Source organism: Camponotus floridanus, unplaced genomic scaffold (genome assembly GCF_003227725.1).
Source record: "Camponotus floridanus strain SB8 unplaced genomic scaffold, Cflo_v7.5 scaffold24, whole genome shotgun sequence".
NCBI classification, from domain to species: domain Eukaryota; kingdom Metazoa; phylum Arthropoda; class Insecta; order Hymenoptera; family Formicidae; genus Camponotus; species Camponotus floridanus.
Genome location: NW_020229370.1, coordinates 3,294,980 through 3,310,926, shown reverse-complemented (window position 1 = coordinate 3,310,926; position 15,947 = coordinate 3,294,980). Strand labels below are relative to the sequence as shown.

At 32.8% G+C, this 15,947-nt stretch overlaps 2 protein-coding genes across 4 annotated transcripts; one reads left to right on the top strand and one right to left on the bottom strand.

The window, feature by feature from the left end:
* Positions 1-237: 237 nt before the first annotated feature.
* LOC105256570 (zinc finger protein ubi-d4 A) lies at positions 238-12,337 on the top strand. 2 transcript variants are annotated; one of them, XM_011266610.3, is made up of 9 exons: positions 238-432; positions 510-619; positions 1,073-1,309; positions 1,486-1,691; positions 1,911-1,980; positions 3,680-3,835; positions 5,507-5,977; positions 10,291-10,403; positions 10,829-12,337. In XM_011266610.3, exons 1-9 carry the CDS (start codon positions 341-343, stop codon positions 10,958-10,960), a joined length of 1,587 nt encoding a protein of 528 aa, XP_011264912.1. In that variant the 5' UTR covers positions 238-340; the 3' UTR covers positions 10,961-12,337. The 2 variants fall into 2 exon arrangements, with proteins under 2 accessions (XP_011264912.1, XP_011264913.1); XM_011266611.3 differs by lacking the exon at positions 3,680-3,835.
* Positions 12,338-12,503: 166 nt separating this feature from the next.
* LOC105256572 (iodotyrosine deiodinase 1) lies at positions 12,504-15,224 on the bottom strand. Of its 2 annotated transcripts, XM_025408974.1 has the most exons (5): positions 14,971-14,996; positions 14,813-14,877; positions 13,963-14,178; positions 13,341-13,657; positions 12,504-12,999 (listed from the first exon to the last, which is right to left on the bottom strand). In XM_025408974.1, exons 1-5 carry the CDS (start codon positions 14,979-14,981, stop codon positions 12,814-12,816), a joined length of 795 nt encoding a protein of 264 aa, XP_025264759.1. In that variant the 5' UTR covers positions 14,982-14,996; the 3' UTR covers positions 12,504-12,813. The 2 variants fall into 2 exon arrangements, with proteins under 2 accessions (XP_025264759.1, XP_011264914.1); XM_011266612.3 differs by having other exon boundaries at positions 14,813-15,224.
* Between the last annotated feature and the right edge of the window lie 723 nt (positions 15,225-15,947).

The following is a 15,947-nucleotide window of genomic DNA, read 5'->3' as shown; positions in this document are numbered from 1 at the left end:
CGTGTTCGTTTTATCGTTTTTAATTCTGCGCATGCGTCATTATAATGAGAGTAAGAGAGGAAGTGATCCTAAAATAAAAGGGAAATCGACTGTATTTAATATATAAAAAATATTTTTTCTATCTCACTCATCTTATAATAATATTTTACGTATTGTCAATAATATTTTTCGCTATTATTTATATCATTACTTGAGACTATATTTCTCTTGATTTTATTGATATTAGAGCACGACATTTGATCATCGTAGTGCCACTTCCGGGAAGAAGAGGTACTGTAGTATCTGGTATACAAGGTAACGGAGTATAACGTCTCGACTCTGGACATCAGGCAGGTGAAAGATGACAGCGGTGGCTATGGCTCCGGCCATGTCCCACAATAACAATGGAATAATACAAGTGGTGAACGAAAGTAATTTAACTAAAATAGAAAGGTACGTATTTCTAAGCTCCGTTCTATCGCAAAAGTCTCACGCAGAGCAATCGCAAATAATTATCGATCCACTTGCAGCTTCCTCAACGACACGGCTTACAGAGAAGCCATTGAAAACTCCTCCAATTATAATAGTCGATTATGCCGGGAACGACGTCTTCGTATGCCCTTTCTCGATTCGCAAACGGGTAAGATGATTAAATGTCATGGTAATTTTATCTTTACTCCTATTGTAGAATTAATGATCATATATTAATACCGGTTTAGTATTGATTTATTTAATCGAGTTTATCGCGAATGTGTAAACATTCTGCAAAATCATGTAAGATGATTAAGCTGTAACAATGATTTAATTCTATGACTTAATATTTCGATGGAATAAAACTTTGTATCAACAATTTATATTTAATTAAATATCTCTATACCATGTTTAATGTTAAATTAATAATATACTATTTCTTTGTAAAAAGAAAATTCTATTAATTTAGGTTATCTATATTAATACTAATTAAGTTTTTATATTTTTATAAATAGTCATATTAATTGCAACATATCAATTACAATTAAAATTATTACAATTATTTATCTCAAAATTTTGTTTTTAAATGATATATAATTTTTAAAATTGTTTAAAATTACAGGTGTGGCACAGAATCATTCTGCACTTTTTATGTCCTCAAGAGAAAGATTACCAGGGTTGTTACATGGTCAAATCTACACCTATCCAAGTAAAAGATGGCGAAAAAAACGACGGCAATACTTGATGCACTATCTGCATCCAAAACGAGGACCAAGAGGTGATACAGAGGATGGAACAGAAGGTGTAGAAGCTGTTACGCACATAAATGATGATAGTAAAGATTCAGTAGTGCTTAAAGGTAAACAAAAAATGAAATAAATATTTTATAGAATTTAACAAAACTTAATGGTATTATAACAGTATCATAACAGATAAAATTATTACATAAAAAATATTTTTATCATTATTTAAATCATATAATTTAAATATTGGTATTATTAAGCTATGTTGCAAATAAAAATTGAATATTTTTAGATGAACATAGTAAAGATGCTTGGTATTATGATGAACAAGATATGTTAGATATGGATGCCTACGAAGAACCTGATCCTGATAGCGATTATGATTATGAAGAGAGTTATAGTAGTAAAAGAAAACGCAGAAAAACTCGTGGAGGTGGCCATCATCCTGCTCGTAGTCATCCACCTTCAACAGATAGTCCAGGCGGTAAACGAACAAAGGTATGTAGGAATACATTTACAGATATAATAAATATTTCAAATAAAAAATATTAATATAGTACAATGAATCTATATCTTGAGGTGATATACATTTTTATGCATTTTTATGCATATTTTATGCATATTTTATGTGCAAGATCCTTTTAAATTTATACCTACTTTTAAATTTATAGACAATCTGCATAAATATATAAATAATGTAATTTATATCTAATGCAGGGTGGGGGTCGTGGACGCAAAAAAGCCAATTACGACACTGTTGACACTGATAAACCATTCGTTTGTGACCGTAAGTTTAATCATAGATACAACTACAAATGACTATTCTTCCTGTTATTAGTTTATTATAAATATTATTTTTAGTTTTGAAATTTATTTCAAATAAGTTATAAACGTATTTTTTTGTTACAAAATTGTTAATTTTATCCCACGTTTATATGGTGCCCCATATATTACACCACGACACAAAGTTAGATTATGATATAAAATAAGAATGGAAATTCGAAATAAATTGTTAAATATTACAGTTAAATAATCTTATATATGCCAGACAACAGTAACTACATAATGCGAGAAGTTGCTTATTTTCTTACAACTCAATATTACTTATTCAGAAAAACTGATCAGAGTATATCATATTGACTGGTATCATCAGTCACATTCAAATTAAAAGTAACATATACAAAAATTAAAAAGTATAAAAATTGAAAAACTTATATTTGATTATATTATTTTGTTTTTCTTTATTTGAGTAGGAGCAATTATGGTATGATTCTGAGTGCAAGGCAAAGATTAGTTACATGTTCCAAATATCCAAAACTTTGTGCATAAATAGTATATATGATTTTTATATTTAAGCTTCCAAATGTTTTTCTACATTTATTAATTGGATTAAAAATAATCAAAAGATATATACAGACTTTCTATGCAAATAACTTGAATAATTATTCTATTACCATGCTGAAATCGGACACATCTGACACATTGCAGTCTAACTTAATTAATCTTAACATTTGTCATTTTTAATAGTCATTTCATTCTAATTAAAATAAAACGGGTAAAAGCTAATACTAACAATACTATTATGTCAGTCAAATGCTTGAACTTTACTTGAAAGTTTATACTATCATTGTCTAACATTTAAATCCATTATGAACATATAATCTCTTGACTTTGAAGCTGAGTTATCTCTTACATTTACAAGTAAGACATAAGTAAGACATTGATTTATAAATGTGTGTTTATTTCGAGAAAAACAGTTTATTTATATACTTATTATGCGCAAATTTATGGAATTAAATTACATTTATAGCATAATCAAAAGAACGAAAAGATTTAAAAAAAAATTGAAATAACTTTCTGAACAAACTTGATATTCTCTTCTTGAAGGAGTATAAAATAGCCATTACTAATTTGGTCAAACATTTCCGGACACAAAGTCTATGAATTAACTCGAATGTGCCTGCAATCTGTTTACTTCTTGAAACCACTCCTGTTAGACTAGCAGATGATCTAAAGACATTTGGTCTGGTTGTCAAGAGCTCGTTAAAGAGATAATTTTAGCAGAACATTGACCTCTGTTTATTGACGATCGAGCTAATGTCACCGGCCCAAATATCTTCGGACTAGTTCTACCTGCAATAATAACAGAGCAAGAATGTACTGGCTCAACACTGTAGCGAGCTCATTCTGTAGGAGTACAAGCATCAAGCCTTGCATCGTATTAGTTTTGCTTCTTGGGCTGGAACTCCTTCACTGCTTGTCCACATATAGACTCGTAGGTGGATAGGGATGTGTACTGGTGCGGAAGGTGTGCAAATGCTATCCCTGACCACCACCCCGCGTCCCCCCACGTTACCCCCTATCAGCTTTTCTGATGTCCCATATGATATTACCTCCCTTGATCGTCCATTAAACAAAAAGGTCTGTCTTATCATTGGACGTTGCATTGGATGGATTGCGGGAAAACAGTATTTGCACTTTTGCAGTATGCAGCGCACGGTATAAGACCAGACCTGGTCTGGTCTACCATTACGGTCATTCCCACTCTACTTCCTCCGGTGATCCTGCTAAGGAACTAAGTCCCAGTCCTGCCGAAGTTGAACCTAGGAGCGTTGCAGACACCGCTGCTTCGAACCAGCCAGGTTGGAGCCAAAATCAGCTCAGTTTTCTCACTTTCCTTTAAGCCCCGCGCTCCTCAAGCCTCTGATCCAATTTCCTTCTCCATCTATGCCATTGTTTTCAATCTTACTCCATGCAACTATTTATCCAAGAACTCATCCCGTACAACTTAATATATATTTATAAATTTTTTTACATGTACTGCAAATGCATGCATTGCAAATAAGATATCATTATATATATCTTCTTCTTTCTAATTTTAAATTTATATTTCTTAAAATATGTATGTATGAAATTTATGCCTTTCTAATATCTAATTATATATATATCTAATTATATATTAATTTTATTATATATATATATTATGATAATCACTAATTTATATATCATACGGATCAAATGATATTCAAGTCAGTATGATATAAGTGATTTGATTTTGCATTTTATTATAAAGATATATTTGTGTATTTTTTTTATATTTTACCTATTGTGTGAGAACAAGTGGGAATGCCTTATATCTTAATGTATGAGAAAGCGATAATTATTTGTGTTGCATCTCTTTTGCAGTAGCATGCTTCTGCAATATAGAATTATTTCTTTTTTTCTATATACTTTAAGATAACGAGAGAGATGAGATCTTATCGAATCATCAAAGTTAGTTATTTTTTTTCTTTCTTTTCTTTAAAAAACGTAATTATAGCGTCTTGTGTACTTGTCTTGTGTACTATTCTTTTTTTTTTAAATATGTAGTTCTTTTAATTAGTATCTCCCTTTTCAGCATGATTATAGTTTTTATGAATGAGTCTAACAAACGTAAAGATTTTTCTTTTCTTCGCTGTTTTGACGCTTATGTATTACTCCTAGAGCGATTTTGGCTTCGATTCTCCTATTAATGAATGTTAAGGCTTCGTTGATTCAAATAGGTATCTTTGAAGTTATTTGTAGTTTCCAATATGTTTGAAAAATCGTTTGTTTGTATTTGTCTCTATATATTGAAATCGATATATCTCGTCGTTATATCTTTGGATTTTGCTGCTGGTGATGGAATGATTGATATGTGCACTTTGTTATACTTACATAATCAGATTTGTTTTTTCCTTGTTGTAACAATTTGTTAGACATTTTTATGAATGTTTAGAATAATTGATTCTGTTATCTGAAGAAAATGTGATAATTTAAACGGTGGGCTTTACAATCCATGTAAAATAATACATAACAGATATAATATATGTATAGCCATTTTCGTTTCCAAATTTATAAATATTCCTAATCATTTTTGTCAATTTGCAGCCAAATCTTTTTTCGATATAAAACTTTACAATAATTATAATTTAAATAAAAATCTTATTAAAGCCGACAAAGTGCAAATTATAATAAATTTTTTTCTAAATTCCAATCTTGTTCTCCAAATTTTTCAATGTTTGTCTTTGTCTTTTTGTAATTTTGAGTTGAATTTTCATAATTTTAGAGATCATTCTGCGTATTTGAACCAGAATAGAGTTGTATCTCAGCCCACTTCGACATAACCGAATCGATTACGAATGGACGTTCACGAAAAGAGAAAAAGAAAGGCAGAGAGAGAAAGAATAAAAAAAAATACGACTTTGTATCTATCATATAAAGCCGGTGTGCATGGTTCATCAGCTTATGACGGCAAAGCGCAACTGTGGGTATGTTGATCGGTTTGTGATCAGGTGGTACGCGTCGGGGTCGTCAGAATGCTACTTCCTCGAATACCTCGAGTCCTTCCCCGGCGGCCCCAGCCGTCGCATCCGCTGCGGGAACGGCGTCGCAACCATCGCAACAATCGCAGCAGCAGCTGCAGCCGACGTCCGCGCAGACGCCCATCGCTCCAGCGTCGCCCACCATCTCGGCCAAGGAAGATCATCTGCCTGCCGTGTCCTCGCCCGGTAGCACCGTCGTTCCGTCGCTCTCCTCCGCGGAGACCGTGACAGGAGGGTCGCCCACCCCCGGAGGAGGAGGAGGAGGTGGAGGGGCGAGCGGCGGCGGAGCTGGAGGACCGATCGTGGAGAAGAAGGCCGGCGGCAAGTCGTCCGCGGCGCAACCGTCCCCGTATTGCGACTTCTGCCTGGGTGACGCTCGCGAGAACAAGAAGACGGGGGGATCCGAGGAGTTGGTGTCGTGCAGCGACTGTGGCCGCTCAGGTAAGCCAGAGGAAAAGATCAAGCGCAAGTATACCAGGAGAGCGAATCACAATTAACTCGATCCGCGCACGACGACGACTACGACGACGAAAGACGACGATTGACGACGATGACGATGAGGATGAATGATAACGACGATAATAAATGATGATAAATATATTCTGAATCGAGAGAGACAGTAAGAGTCGTTCCGTGTCTACACGGACGGTACTATTTTCTACATCTCTTTGCGAGCCTATCGCGCACTGCGTCCTGTGAATACATTAGCCAGATACAACTCAAAAACCAAATCAGGAGATCGGTACATACGTTGCAATATCTCGAGTATGCTTTCGCGCGACTGAGATGCGACTAGCAGCTTATTTACGTAACGCGCGATATGTGACTTAGCGATGATTTAGCGATACGAGATGGTTTTCATGTCGGCGGTATCTTATGCGCCGATATCGGCATATAGCGTTATTGGGTATATATATATACGTGTTCACGCTATAATTGTTTATACTTCCATGTTTCAGCTGTTAACATCGTGAAAGATATTGAGTAACTTGTTAATTTTACGACACAAGCAAGCGTACGTGCTCTTCCTTACGCAAAGAGAGGATCGCTGTTTCCTCCCCCTCCCTATTCGTAATATTCCAAACGTACCTATAATTGTTAATCGCGCAATATCGAGATGTTTAGAATTATCTGTTACATTTGTAATCATTTTCTTGAGGATCCTGCCTTTTTTTCGTTGATGCGTATCACGCGTACGCGTGTAGCCGTTAGAAGATATCGTAAAAAATGAGATCTGTTATCAGTTTTGCAGACCATGTTACTTTCTATAAATCTTCGCTTTAAGTTGTTGAGATAAACAGAGAAAAGAAAGAATAAGAGGAGGTAAAACTTTTTGAGTTGTATAGGGTTACAATTGTCGCGCGTGACGCATTTTTTCGTCACTGCCGCCAAGGGTAATAGAAACTGTGCTGTTGTGCAACTCCCCGGGTGCAATAATTAAAGAGAGAAAGAGAGAGGCATTTAATTATCTGCACGGTGTTTAGAGATCAAACGGTTACGAGCTTTACATACACTAGTCAAGGCGAGGAACACAAAACATCGTTTTGTCAATGGTGCAACTTGTCGCATCTGAGTAATAGGAATTTTCCAGAATTCCTTTACTACGCGCGAATTTGCTGTGATTTCTAGTATTTTCACTGATTAGTTCTAAGGGAGAGACAAAAAAAGAAAATCGGAGGTTCAAACGCGTCTAATATTAACCGGAAAAGAGCACGGGAAGAGTCTAAAAAGTCTTTATCACAGTGAGATATAAGTCAAATTTTTTCGTGCGTGCGTATGTGTGATTAGATAGATCGAATAGAGAAATCGAACGATCGAATCGACGTTTTGCTTTTGCGCAAAATTTACGCAGATTTATTAAAATTCCTGTTGCACAGTACCACTAGAGCACGTATTGAGGAAGAGGTGTTTGTCTTCTGTTTGACAGTGTATCCTGATATTTACGTTATTGCGTGTTGGAAATCAAAAATAGAAAAAAAAAAGATAAAAAAAAAAGAAAAAAGAAAAGAGGTATACACGGCGTGAGAAACGCACCGGCAAGTTTAAGAGGATTTTTAGATACACGCGAGATGCAATATATATATATATATACATATACTTTATATATATTCAGCACAATCATAAGAATCGTTTTAATGAAGGTAACAATATTTATTGTAAGATAACGACATGTTGATCGCGTCATATTTCGATATTTCTCTCTACATGTTTTTCGATTCGTCTGTAAATACTTTTGTATCTTTGCGTTTGTTGAGTAAATCTCTTACGAGATTTTTAGAGAGATGAGATGTGAACTAGGAGCGCAGCACAGAAAAGAAGGATAATGAAAGAGAAGAGTGCAATTCTAAGGATCTCCGTATATCTCTTTCGCGATTTTGAGAGAATTTCGATACGAAAGATTGACTGGATGAGATTGACATGAACATCGATAATGTTTTATCTATCATGATAATTTATGATATATATATTCGTTTCGTAACAACAATTTTATGTGTTCATTACATTTATTTTTATAATCGAGCCAAGGGTGATTCGCATCAGTGTGGAATACGTTTATAAAATGGGAGAGACGTTTATTATACGCGATATAAAATATACGTGTTTCGTATATAACATGCGTCATGCAAAAAAATGTTTCGTTTGAACAGTAAAACTCTGTGTCTTTTGAGTAACAGCTTGTTCTCCCTTAGACAATTTCCACAAATTTTTACCCAAGAGACCTTCGTTCGTCTTCGTATTAGTAAGTTACGGTTATTAATGATTTTTATGTATTTTTCGCGTGAGGACATATGCGAGATGATACTTTGAAGCGGGGAGCTCTAACTTTTTTTTTTTACAAGAGTTTTAATTTTACATGTGTAAAGTAGAGAATGTGTTACATGTATCGAATTTTGTTGTAAAGATAAAAAACGCGATCGCGCGCGTTTTCGGAGTTTGTTGATTTCCTCTAACACGTCTCTCACATTCCATTGTATATCTGCCGTTTTTAATTACTTTTAGTTATGGGCATTAGCTTCTTCGATCTAATAATGTAGTATAATCGTTTCCCCTATCCCCCCCCCCCTCTTGCTATTATATATTGTCATTTATAATAACGCAATATATTTATTACGCACGTATTTAACAAGCAAGAAAAAAAGAATATGATAGGCGAGATAAAACTATAGTTACGGAGTATAATGACGTTTTTTTTTTAACTACTGTATGTATTTTAGTTAGATACCTTTTTAAAACGCGATGCGTGTCAGACGTAAACGCATCCTTGAACTATATCTTCTTCTTGTAGAAATCTGACATAGCTTAGTTTTGTACAAGAGCTTTGATACTCTTACAGATATCGTTTGATTAGGAATAATCACAGAATATCCCGCATATGAAATTAATGTAATACCTTATGAGTTTTTCCAGGCACATGGAGAAGCGCGGCTTCTTAAATCTGCTTTCGAATAAACTCGAATTATTTTATATACTTTGCTGATTATAGATATATATCGTAATTTTATACATACACACACATACATATATATATGCAGTTCATTCTATACTTATATATACGCTACATATTAATTATAATCTCTTTATTTCTCTTACACGATATGTAGATCTGTGTGTATACGCTGTTTTTTATATTTTGAATTTCTGAAATATTGGAGATAATTTATATGATTAGTGAGCAAACATATTTTTTAATCATAGAGTTTCATAGTTTTTTTTTTCTTTTAAAGAAGTAATTTTAATATACATATATTATGTAACTCGAGTATATAGATGACAAAGGTATGTTACAGCTTCTTTACATATAACATATGAAATACAACGTAGAATATTCTATCATTTATAATATGGTATAGCTAAATATGGCAGAGAATAGAGAGGGTACTATATATATTTACGTTTTAGTTTCTTGTATAAATTGATATTATATTGTCCTTAGATTGTCGTAAGAAAAACTCACATGGTATAAAAACAATGGAAGCATGCAGATATATAGTTCCTCCTTGTTATATATAAAATTGAAGACTTGTTATTAGGCAGTTTTAATTAAGCAATACCCTTAATGAGGCTTATAAATATAGTATTTAAAAATCACACTAGTTATATATATAAATATATATATGGCTCCATATATATATATGATATATATGAAAAGGATGTGATATACGTTATATGAGTTGCGTGTATGTGTGTATGACGAAGAGAAAGTGAGAGATAGAGAGAGAATGCAAGAGAGAAAGAGAGAGAGAGAGCAAAAGAAAAGGAGCGAGGGAGAGTGTGCATCTGCGACGTTTATATTGTGCTGCGCAAGAAAGAACGTGAACTATTCCAAGGTACGCCCTGCTATTACTTACCACCTATTATTCCAAATAATAACAATATGTTCAAAATGCAACATCAAAAAAAAATTACAGATATCATGAAATAAAATATTCTGTGCGGAAACATGAGGACGTATCATTATTCCGGACGTTTTTAGTGCTGAGGAAAGGTGAAAGACATCTTGTAGAGTCGTACTTGTGTGTGGATCAGATTTGTCAAACAGCATTATGTTCCTTTTATGTAAAGATTCGATTGTGATCGAAAGAAAAGCATTAAAAAAGTAAATAATATTTATGGAAAAAAAACAATAGCTTGGAGTTCACTGTTCTTCGGCACAAGATAACTGTCCTGGCACCTTTCTACTCGTATCCCACAAACAGATCTCCTCGTCCATCCCAAAATGCGTGTTCCATGACGTTCGTACGTTCTTGTTGTAGGGCATCCAACTTGTTTGCAATTCACTGCAAACATGATCGTTTCTGTTCGCAAGTACAGGTGGCAATGTATCGAATGCAAATGCTGCTCCATTTGCGGCACCTCTGACAACGATGTAAGTATTTATGCCCACAATCTTTTGCAGGGTTCGTAACATTTTTTTCTCCTTTACATCCGTGAACGTATGATTAAAGGCGCGTGAATAAAAATCGATCAATTAATTTCAATTTACAATGTATTTTCATCGATTTAAAAGGATTGCACAAAATTTATAATTTACAATGCTATCAGAATTCTCATTCAATTGTAATAAGATTCACTTTACTCGTTAAAAAAAAAAATTTAGTTCTATTGAAAAAGTCTAACTAAAAAGTCGGCACTTTATACTCGTTAAAAAAATTTAGTTTTATTGAAAAAGTTTAATTCGGCAAATTTCTCCGTAGAAAAATGAACAAAAATGAATATAATTTATTAATACTGTGTGCGTTTTACGCGAGTTTTATTTGGATTACTTATTAACGGTTTGGCGAACTGAAATAGGATCAGTTGCTGTTCTGTGACGACTGTGATCGTGGATACCACATGTATTGTCTGTCTCCGCCTCTTGCATCACCTCCCGAGGGCTCCTGGTCGTGCCGCTTATGCATAGCTGAATTTCATCGCCGTGATTAAGTTCACTCTCAGATATAGATATAAGTCATGAAGCTATCCTTGTTATTGCTGCGGCATACAACGTCTTGGTCGTTTTATTAGGAGAATTAGGAGAGTATTCACGAGAGCTCACTCGTATAGTATTATACGGCATACACCGGTAAACTTTTTGAGAAAAAAAAAAAAAGAAAAGACTTCTATTGACTACTATTTATTACAAAATTGCCATTGATTTATCAGCTTCCTGTAAAATTATGTTAATAATAATGATGACGATAATAATAATAATAATAATAATAATAATAATAATTAATGAAGGATACGTTTAGCGTAACTACATTAGATATCTCAGGCACTGGTGATCTCGACGAGATAAAGATGTATAAGGAGACACATATTTATATAATTTAACCGAGATAGCTTTTAGAATATAAGTGTATAAAGATATAACTCATGACTGTCAGCAAAGTTCTGTAGAGAGAACGAACAGAGAGATTATTAATTTTAAAGACAAAGACGGAGTTCGATTTACCGATGATCTTAGATTTTACATTCGTACCGAACAAAGTGTATTTTTTGCTCATTTTACGAACTGACACATACATATACATATATATAAATATATACATACATATGTATATATACACGTTTATAGCGATATTACTAACAAACGAACTATAAGAGGTTTAGTCGAAGATCGTTAAATAGGACAATACTCTCCTAGTTCTATATAGACTATTCTACTCTTAGTCAATAATATATTTAAAATATTTCATTTGCATTCAGAACTTTTACAATTGCTTAAATTTAACGATAAATTTGGCGATCTCGAGTTTTCACACTAACTCTTAGCTCCTCGCGCTATCGACTTGGTAGGAAACCAAGTTTCATAGGAAAGAAAAAAAAAAGAAAAAGATATGGAAACGAAAAAATTTATTCTAGAAAATCATGATATTAATAGTATTTGTTCCATGAATAGTGATAAAAGTAAAATATTATCTCTGTTTCTCTGTATGTATCATGATACTCTAAAGCTTTTACACTTAATGAGGTAACTATTAGTAGTGACATAGCTGTCATACGCAGACTTGCAGCACACTCGCAGAAAGATTATATGTTCTTCGTCACACATTTAGCCCAGTATTTTTATATTTTATATATTAAATGTACTTAATTTTAAGAAACTGTGGTGATATTTGGTATTCGTTAATGTCAAATTTTATTTCGTAATTTGACAATTTTACAATCGCCTAATTGTATAACTAGTGTTATATATCATTCAAATTTTTGTCGACTCATCCTTAAGTTTTTCTCTCCTCGATTAAACCTGATCAAACTTATACATCGCTTATTTTTATGTATACAAATTGGAATAAACGTTAGTTTATACAAACTGGATTATTAAGTTTAGAACAGTCTTATTGCGTGCCATTGTACACATTTCAACTGCAAGAGAGAGAAAGAAAGAAGGAGAGAAGTTATATTATAATATAAATGACATGACTCGAACAGGTGCTATATTTCAGGGATTAGCTCTTTTTTTGACATTACAATTACTTTATGATATTGGCAGTGATGTTTTATAAGACAAGAAATATTACATTTTACTATTGTAGCTAATAATTGCTATGTAAGATATAAAAAAAAAAAGATAGTAATCCGAAAATATAACATTTTTTCATAAAAATAGTGCTAACATAAATGCATATTTGACTATTTATTTCAGACATTCCTATTTTCGATGTGTCCATTTAAATAATAAGAAAGTATACAATGAAATATATTCTCTCGATTATTTAGTATCAAATATTATGTTAAGGCAATAGGGCGCGTCGTACATTCGAATATTTGTCTCGTATTAATATATATTTCCATTAATAAATCTCAGTCAAAATTTCGGAAAGAGGTTTTCGTTGTAAATCAGGTACAGTGGCGTCTTTGGCTGGATAACCGACTGGCAGAAGTAACACGAGTTTTTCATTCGCTGGACGTCCAAGAAGACTGCGTATAGCCGGTCCACAATTTAACGGTGTTGATGTAAGAGTTACCAAGCCGGCGTACTATTTTTATAGAAATGTATAATTAATTCAATTATATTTCAAATGAAGCGTTTCACGATTATTATATAAGAAATCGTCAAGTTTCCAAGAATTTGAATCCATACCTCGTATAAAATATTTCCAAATTATATTAATTATATTAATTAAGACACATTTAATGTTAAGAAATCACAATACTTTTCTCGATCAATGTACTTTAATGTTTTATGTTAATATTTTTCAGTGATTTTGTAAAATTGTAGATTTTTGTCATCCTGTAAAAAGGGTCCTATCCTCCAGACAAAAGAGATTCATCTCTTGCAATTAGAAAATATTTCAATTATTATTTAAATTCAAATTACCTGTATAGCAGTAATGAGGATTCCGCACGCGATAGAAACGCTCATCTCATGATAATAATGGATCTTCTTTTTTCCATTGGGCAAAGTACCATAGGTCTGCTTAAACACGAGTATCAAGTACGGAGCGATGGTGAGATATTCCTTTATCCAATTGGTTCTCAATGGAGACAAGTCGACCGTCCATTTTACGCCCATTCTTTTCCTGTAATTGATTTCTTCCTCTTGCTCCACGATACTCCTGATTTTTGATTTCATAGTCTGATTGGATACCACGACAAAGCTCCATGGTTCTGTATGCGCGCCGCTGGGAGCAGTACCTAAATAATATGTGTATGTGTATATGTGTGTGTTACTTGAAAGAAATGAGATGCGAATTTAAATATAAAAGTTCAAGTTCAAGTTTTTAATGAATCGATGATGCCAAAAAAACTTTAATTCAAAATTTTTATTTTCAAAGAAAAGGAAAATATTCTCTAAAGAAATCTTATAAACTACTTTATTTATTTTCATTTACAAGTTTTGCACGATTTATACCTTGAAAGAAATGTTTAATATATTTTCCAATTATGTGATATTGATATTGTATTTGAGGGAAATGTGATTCAAGATATCACGCAAATACCTGCAGCCCTTATAATTTCGCGAATAACTTCTTTTGGAACGGGATTCGCGCTAAAGTATCTTAAGGTACGTCTTGCGGCTGCTATTTGATAAAATTCTGATGCCCGAGACAACATTTCCTTTTCGGGCAGCCGGATATACCGATATGGTATGTGCTTGAGATCCTTTGGTAAGGCAGGCTCTTCTTGAACATCTTCAAACAACTTTTCGTCTACCTCTATAAGAAAATACGAGACATTTTATACGATTGTTAATCAATATAATTACATCCTAGTATTGTATATATAAATGTTTTGATATTTCATACAGATGTCTCATTTTAAAGTTTCCAAAAGAATATCTCTTATAATTCACGTAGATAAGATTGGAAAAAATAACACAGTACTAAAGATATCAATCTTTTTATCGATAATTATTTCTTAACACATTTGACACAAAATATTTTAGATATAATATTATTTATATCTTTTATAAAATCGCGAAAAAGAAAAAAGAATTATAAATTAATTACAACCGATGTGTGTGAAATGGAAACTTTCAATTATAAAATTAAGCCTTATCTGTTGATTAACTCGTTGGAATTCGTTATAGTAATTACGCTCATGCAACATTTTTATTTATATTAATTTTTAATTATTATGTAATTATTAATTTTATTATTATTATGTTGTTTTTTCTTCACCATTTTTATTCTCTCTGTTCAAAAATCTCTGTTAAAAAATAATTCGAAGATTTTAAGCAGAATTTCAACTAAGTTACTTTCATCCTACTTTCATTTTCCGAAATGGCAAATATGATTATGTTCTGCTCAACGATTACATATGGTGTACAAGTATTCACTGTGACATTACTTTCACTCGGATCCGTAGATTCGTCGGATGCCGTGAATGCGCTCGTCTTACTTGGAGCAATTCTCCTGTAGGACCAATTGAAAAATTTGTTAAACAAAACGAACGAAATGACGGCAATTACTATGTGATAAAAATATTTCGTCGTGAAAGGCGCGTACTCGGAGAACATTTTTTATACACGATGATGAGGAGAACTTTTCTTTTTCTCTGTTACGCGCGGCTTTTTATTCACTACTGATCCGGATCGGAGCGATTTTCACACTCAAGCGAGTCATCAAGGTCGTAGATATAAGATATCTTAGAGCGATATCACGAACATTTCAATAGCCATGGATAGAAAAATTCTTCGAGCATCTACGTGTATATTCAAACAATTTTTTTCAGATACTTCTCGCAATACAATTCGTTAAAGAAGCGCATAAAATTGATGCGTCAATCATTTTAAGTCATCAATAATCCATGAACTTTCTAGTGAAATTGTAATTGATTGATACATACTATTCAGTTGCATGTGTGTCAAAATTTTTGTATCTAAAATTTTAAATTTTATCATACACCTCCAAGTATTTCCACCTTGTTTGTGTTTTCAGGATGGTAATTAACGCTATCAGCGCGTGTGTTGTTTTGAACAGTTTTACATCAAATATTGTTACGATATTTTTATCATAACTTCATTATATGTGAAATGATTGATCAATAGAGCAACCAGTTTGTAGAATGTTTAGAAATGAATTCTTGTAATTTCTAGTTATTCATATTAGTCCAATGACAACTATCTCGAGATTCGTTAAGATATTAAAATTATCTAAGCACATTGTATTTGCATTTTAAATATGTTTTCTTCGTTATGCCACCATATATGGTGACCGAAAGTAAGCGGAACTTTTCTGATCGGTTCTCTTTCTAAATAAATTTCGAATAACTTTACATCTTCGTTTTATACAAGTTACGTAATTTGGTTCAATGGGAAAGATGGAAAGAGTCTAAATTAAATTTTCTCGTCTAATTTGTTATGATAATGCATATTTGTTTTTTATATTGGCATTTTAATTAAAACTTTCGCAAAAGAAAATATGCTCTAGGAAGAATACAGAACAATTTTAATTTATATAATTATTTTTTCTCTCTTTGTACA

Excerpts from the sequence above, each read along its gene's own strand:
- LOC105256572 (XM_011266612.3), bottom strand. The coding sequence starts at position 14,981 with ATGTTCTCCGAGTACGCGCCTTTCACGACGAAATATTTTTATCACATA. Across the intron at positions 14,179-14,812 it reads ATCTACGGATCCGAGTGAAA|AGGTAGACGAAAAGTTGTTT; the intron begins GTAATGTCACAG and ends ATTTTCTTATAG. Across the intron at positions 13,000-13,340 it reads TCCTCATTACTGCTATACAG|TACGCCGGCTTGGTAACTCT; the intron begins GTAATTTGAATT and ends CTATAAAAATAG.
- LOC105256570 (XM_011266610.3), top strand. The coding sequence starts at position 341 with ATGACAGCGGTGGCTATGGCTCCGGCCATGTCCCACAATAACAATGGA. Across the intron at positions 1,310-1,485 it reads AGATTCAGTAGTGCTTAAAG|ATGAACATAGTAAAGATGCT; the intron begins GTAAACAAAAAA and ends GAATATTTTTAG. Across the intron at positions 3,836-5,506 it reads CGCTGCTTCGAACCAGCCAG|GTGGTACGCGTCGGGGTCGT; the intron begins GTTGGAGCCAAA and ends GTTTGTGATCAG.